The 6,610-nt window shown below is 46.6% G+C and overlaps 1 protein-coding gene across 3 annotated transcripts in view; it reads left to right on the top strand.

Moving 5' to 3' along the window:
• Positions 1–6,350, top strand: part of LOC115377918 (cGMP-dependent protein kinase 1-like) — a 73,453-nt gene extending 67,103 nt beyond the window's left edge. For all 3 annotated transcript variants that reach the window (XM_030077996.1, XM_030077994.1, XM_030077995.1), the window contains 4 exons: positions 534–656; positions 1,696–1,758; positions 1,949–2,015; positions 2,598–6,350. In XM_030077996.1, the coding sequence (XP_029933856.1) occupies positions 534–656; positions 1,696–1,758; positions 1,949–2,015; positions 2,598–2,696 (352 nt within the window). In that variant the 3' untranslated portion in view covers positions 2,697–6,350. The remainder of the gene's footprint in view (positions 1–533; positions 657–1,695; positions 1,759–1,948; positions 2,016–2,597) is intronic.
• Positions 6,351–6,610: the final 260 nt, after the last annotated feature.

The following is a 6,610-nucleotide window of genomic DNA, read 5'->3' as shown; positions in this document are numbered from 1 at the left end:
AAATGAAATGAAACAAAGCAAGAAAAATTCAGTAGAATGAAATAGAAAGGCGGAGATTAGAGGACATATCAGGGGACTACAGATCCTGAGGAGTACAAATAGAAACAAATAGAATAGAATCAAAAAGAACCAAAAAAAAAAAAAAAAAAGATTAGAAAAACAAATAGAAAAAAATAGTAGAAATAATAAACTAAAGTGAACTGCATAGAGTTGAGAAGAGAGTAGAGAACACATCAGGGATCTGGTACAAATAGCAACAAATAGAAAAAAGAAATAAAAATAAAAATAAATAGAACAAACAAATCCATAAAACAGACAAAATAAAATGAGTTGAGACCAATGAACTAAACAGAGCAGACAGCCGATCCCGGGAAACTCCACAGGATCCACAGCAGCAAAATGCACAGAAACAAAACTTAACAGAGTAGACTAGAACAGAATAGAACAGAGTAGAATAGAATAGAATAGAATAGAATAGAATAGAATAGAATAGTATTTCTAAGTTTAATGGCCTACTTTCGCCCCCACCACAGCCCCCCCTTCTCAGGCCCCGACCCGATGAAAACCTACAACATCATCCTGAGAGGCATCGACATGATCGAGTTCCCCAAGAAGATCACCAAGAACGCCGCCAACCTCATCAAGAAGCTCTGCAGGTAGGGGGCGCCGTGCACCATGCCGGTAGGGGGCGCCGCGCGCCATGCCGGTAGGGGGCGCTGTGCGCCATGCCGGTAGGGGGCGCCGTGCACCATGCCGGTAGGGGGCGCCGCGCGCCATGCCGGTAGGGGGCGCCGTGCGCCATGCAGGTAGGGGGCGCCGCGCGCCATGCCGGTAGGGGGCGCCGTGCGCCATGCAGGTAGGGGGCGCCGTGCGCCATGCAGGTAGGGGGCGCTGTGCATGATGCAGATAGGGGGCACCATTCAGGTAGGGGGCACCATGCAGGTAGGGGGCGCCATGCACCATGCAGGTAGGGGGCACAAAGCAGTTAGGGTGGCACCATGCAGGTAGGGGGTGCCATGCAGGTAGGGGGGGGGGCACTGAGCAGATAGGGGGGCGCCATGCAGGTAGGGGGCACAAAGCAGGTGGGGGGCGCCATGTAGGTAGGGGGCGGCACTGAGCAGGCAGCGGGGCACCATGCAGGTAGGTGGGCACCATGCAGGTAGGGGGGCACCATGCAGGTAGGTGGGCACCATGCAGGTAGGGGGGCGTCGTGCAGGTAGGGGGGCACCATGCAGGTAGGGGGGCACCGTGCAGGTAGGGGGCGCCGTGGGGGCGCTGTGCAGGTAGGGGGCGCCATGCAGGTAGGGGGGCACCGTGCAGGTAGGGGGGGCACCGTGCAGGTAGGGGGGCACTGTGCAGGTAGGTGGGCACCGTGCAGGTAGGGGGGCACCATGCAGGTAGGGGGGGCACCGTGCAGGTAGGGGGGCACGATACAGGTAGGTGGGCACCGTGCAGGTAGGGGGGCACCATGCAGGTAGGGGGTGCCGAGCAGGTAGGGGTGCAACATGCAGGTAGGGGGGCACCATGCAGGTAGGGGGCGCTGTGCAGACACAGCAGGATAATGTCATAAAGCTTGTCGGCTGGTCTGTGTTCACTGTGTTTAGCATAGAGAGACCACCCACCTTCTCTGCAGGAAAATCAGGTGTCACATTACTGACAGAGAAATGAAACGCTCCTCTGACTTTGTGCCAACAGAGACAATCCATCTGAGAGACTCGGCAACCTGAAAAACGGAGTGAAAGACATCCAGAAGCACAAGTAATTTAACTCACCTTACCTGCACATATATACCTTTATACATCAATACACTTTACATATGTATGTTTTTGTTATTATTACACATAAATACTCTCTCTCTCTGTCTCTCTCTCTCTCTCTCCCCCTCTCTCTCTCTGTCTCTCTCTCTCTCTCTCCCCCTCTCTCTCTCTCTCTCTCTCTCTCTCTCCAGGTGGTTTGAAGGTTTTAACTGGGAGGGGTTGAGGAAAGGGACTCTGACTCCGCCCATCATACCTGATGTGAGTAGGAAACAAATCCCAGACCAGCTTTATGAAAATACCACAGATCAGATCAGATCAAATTCTGTTAGTGTATCAGATTGTGTTACAAAGCATCATGTCATATTGTAACACTGTACTGCTCGTGTCATATTTCAGAATATATTATAAATAAAATAACATTCAGTGAATTCATTTATAACTTTTAAGTGACAAATGTTCATGGCATTGTGGGCTATTTGTTACTATCATTTAAAACTGGTATATTTATATATTTATATTGTGTCATATCATACATTATATTATATTGCATCATGAGGTAAAATCATATATACTGTATGATATCGTACCAAATGTCATATCGTATCATTTTGTATATTGTATTGCATCACATTACACTGTATATTATATGTAATATAAAATATTATATGTCAAGGTTCAACCATACTTTCCTCTCTCACATGAAAGATGGCAAATGTTGTGGACCACTGACGAATTCAAACGTTTAAGAAAACACACTAAAACATTAAAAAAGTAAAGTAAAATATAAAGTGGTGAAGATGTGGGTGGTGAAGACGTTGTCCTCCATGTTTTCTCGTCCAGGTTTCCTCTCCGACCGACACCAGTAACTTCGACAGCTTCCCCGAGGACAGCGACGACCCGCCGCCGGACGACAACTCCGGATGGGACAATGACTTCTAAAAACCCCCCGTTCTCCCATCTCACCCTGTTCCCCTCCTCAGAACCTAAAGCCTGACACCCCGGGGTGGAGGTCCAGGTATGCATCTGGGACAGAGAAGAGTCCTCGCCTGGTGGGACAATGACCTCTACAAAAAAAAAAAAAAAAATTCAAAACCACTCACCCCTGCTCTCTTAACTAAACATGTACTTTGGTGGACGTTTGTACCCAAAGCACCTTCATGTTGTTCAGCTCGGGTGGTCTTACTGGAACCCTTTTATACCCACACCGTGTTCCCAGATCACTGATCTTTCTTTGAGCCTCTGGCATCTGGAAAAACCAAACTTTCCGAGGTCGCCGTTGATTTAACTGGATGGAGGATGGAATGTGTTCTACCACCAGTTGCACCAGACGCCAGTCACCAAGACTCAGGGTGAACCTTAACACCCGACAGTGAGCTGGTTATTGTGGGCGCCGAGGATGGGACGAACCGTGCGTTCACAGCTCCATCAACCCCAGACGCCAGGGGGAATTTTTGAAATGAGCGAGAAGTCTTTGTTTCCTTACTGTTTTCCCGAATCATTTATTTTGGAGACAGAGACTGTACAGCAGACTGAGAAGTCCTTGACACTGTCCCTCCACATGCCTTCAACTACACTGGATGGAGGATGGAGTGTTTTCTACCTAAAACAAACAAACAAAGAAACATTCACAAAGACGTCGGCTGGGCCTTAAAACCTGACATCGAGTGGGTCCTCATGGGTTCCAAGGATCGGACAAACCATGTGTTCACCTCGTCATCAACTCCAGAATGCAGTTTCCAAATCAGAATCACATTTTTTTTCTCCAGGTTCACTGAAAAACAGGAGCGAGGGATTTGAATTTGCACTCCTCCATGCATTTACATGTAAATATTTACAATTACAGACTGTTTCTGAGAGTCTCTGCCTCATTTGCCTTGTTTTCTTGTTTGGCTGGACGGGAAAACTTTGGGCAGCTGCTGTCATATGCTGACGATGCTCCGCTGTACCTCCCACCACCACTGACAGTCAGCCAGCTCAGATCAGCCTCTGGACAGAAATGCAGCGATGCGGTTGCAGTCTGAACTCAAAGTGACTTTTAATTCCGGTCCAGTCAGAAAGTTTCTGTTTAAACCCCGGTGACCGGCTCAAGTACAGTCTGATGCTGCGTTCAATTATGCTCAAAAGTCAGAAAAAAAAAAACTCCTACTTGGAAATGTCCAGTAGAACGGACGTTCAAATCTGAATTCTCAGTCCTGTCCCTGTTGAGCTGGGCATTTTGACGTGTAGAGGACTGTGCATGTTTATGTTGAACGTTATTTTCATAAGACAGGTTGGCCTTCCTTTATATGCTTCATCAGTGGCACTGTAGTAATTCATTTGCTGTGGACATCCATGCAGGTATCCATGTTTTTCCATGCAAAAACACTATGACACGTTTAGGCTGGAAGTCGGGAATACTGACTCAGAACCTCACAACTTCCAAGTGCAATCGAATGCAGCAAAATTCACTTTGAACACAGTAAAACGTGTTCATCACAAAGTGCTTTATAGGGCAGCAGAGGACAGAAACACAGACAGCAGCGAGAGGAAGCCAAGTTAGAAGACTTGTTTTAAAAAGGCCAAAAAAGATTTCAGCCGTGACTGTCAGGACACGCCCTCTCCCATGACCCCTCAACCAATCACAAACGCTGGTTTGTTCCAGTCCGCTTGGCCCACATTTCCAGGAAGTCTCAAAGAGCAGAACATGTGATTTTTAATTTTATTAATTCATGATTTTTTTCATCTCAGTACGGCTGCTCACAGAGACGGTCCTGAATCCTGAAGGCCGCAGGTTTGATCCCCACAACAACAAGCTAATGTCAGCTCTTGTCAAGTGTCCTTGTTCAACCCCCCCCCCCCTCCCCCCACACCTGCTGCAGGTGGGGGACTTGCCTTTGACCTTTGACCTCTCTGGTGAAATGTCTCCGGTGTCTGTTTCCCAGAAGAAAGTGCCAAGAAACTCATCCGTCGTCTCTCATCCTTCCTGTCGCTCTGTACTGTTAAACTGTCCAGCAGAGGGAAAACTACCAAAATAAAAGCCTGAACATGATGCCGGTGATGCTGGACTTTCAATCCCTGACCGACCCTGCCTTTCCTCAACACTACCTGAGTCTCTGAGAGCCTTTCCCCACAGGAGAGCTGAGAAATCATGAACAAGTTGGTAAAAACTACCCTGGCCAAGGTCAAACTCTGTTCCACTCGGGGGTCAAAGTTCATCATTTAACCCCATGTGGTTCTGTGGGTCTTTCTGATGCATGTTCTTGTATCTTCTATGAGTTGTTTGATGTATTATCAAATGGTTAAAGTCCAGTTTTGGCAAAAGAACGGCAAAAACGGAGAACACATGGAGATCCCAGAAGTAGCCTCTTGTCATTGAGATTATTCCCAAGATTCTTAGCACAAACAATGCATGATGTCAAGGCAGCACAGCGGTCGGTGGTTGTATCGCCGGGAAAATGAGCTTAACCGATTGCGGGACATCAAGAACTCAAGTCCGTGTCAAACTGACAGGAAGTTCCTCTGTTCTTCTATGATCTTGAGAAGTTTGTTTGTTGGAGAAAAACCCGAGCAGATGGTTTTCCACAAGGACACGAGGATCGGCTCGGTGTTCCTGCTTGGTGTTCACCTGGATCATGTCACCTGGTTCACCTGGTGGAGCGCTGGGCACTGTGTAAAGGAACAGTTTACTAAAAAACAAAAAACATCTAATCCCTGTTCACAAAGCAAACAGGGACGTTAGCTAGGGACTCCTCGTTAGCCTTCCTCCAAAACAGCTGCCGGGAACGCACACTGGTTCTTTACCGTTCCAAAAAGTAAGAAATGATCAGAAAATTACCACCAAGTGTTCTGAAGCTAAATGACGACACAGTGGGGCTGAAAAAAATTTATTTACACCAGTGCTTCTTTAGCACAAGTCTTCACTACAACCTTGTGTTTGTAGACGTTCAAGTTAGCATGTTAGCATGCATCCCCATCCCTGTGTTTGTGCTGCAGTATGCAGGAGTGTGCAGGCTGCTGTACCTGTCGGCCGCTGTTTGGCTCCACAGAACCTGGATTATGAGCATTTTGGGGGAAAAAAACAACAGTTTTTTATTTAATTTTTTGAGCTTTTGGAAGTAAAGAGCCAGTTAAATCCTTAAAACAGTGCAGTTTGACTTGTTTCAGGGTGTTAAATCTGCTTAAATAAGGCAGATCAGCCACTAATGTCAAGAAAATTAAACTTGACTCAAAAAAATTCCAGAAAAAAAAGTTGATTATCATTGAAAATAAGTGGAATGACCTCAACCTTCTGGTGAAGATTTAAAATTTTAAAAAATGAGATTAAACAACTTGTTCCGATGCAGATTTTGACCCAGAATAACACCTGCAGCTCATAATCCAACAGCAACAAACAGGATTATGATCATATAAAAATCAAGTCCTGGCACCCACGTGTGTTTTTTCATGTCATTCTGTTTATTTGTGACAGTCTCAGGTCGATTTCCTCCTGGCGTAAGGTTACAGTGTGGAGGTTTACTGCACACGCTAACCTGCCGGATCTACTTTCCAGGTCAAACAGGAAAATAACAAGAAAAGAGACGTTCAGTTTCCTCCAAAAAAAAAAAAAAAAAAAAAGGTACAGCGACTTTTTTTCCGGTTTTGGCATAATCTGTTCGGTTTGCATCGACTTCTGCGTTGAAAGTTGATTTTTGCTGTAAAGTGTTTTGGAGGAGGCTGACGTCGTCATGGAAACGGGAGCGGTGTTTCCGCTGAGCCGAGGGAGAGGAAATAGAGCCAAAATGTCCGTGTTTGGTGAAATTTTCCTTTAAAGCAGCGACTGACCGCCGGAGCGACGGGAAAACAGACGGTGGCAAACGAGTCCGGTTCACCACGAT

This window comes from Myripristis murdjan, chromosome 19 (genome assembly GCF_902150065.1).
Source record: "Myripristis murdjan chromosome 19, fMyrMur1.1, whole genome shotgun sequence".
Taxonomy (NCBI): Eukaryota; Metazoa; Chordata; class Actinopteri; order Holocentriformes; family Holocentridae; genus Myripristis; species Myripristis murdjan.
This window is presented reverse-complemented; position numbering and strand designations above follow the sequence as displayed.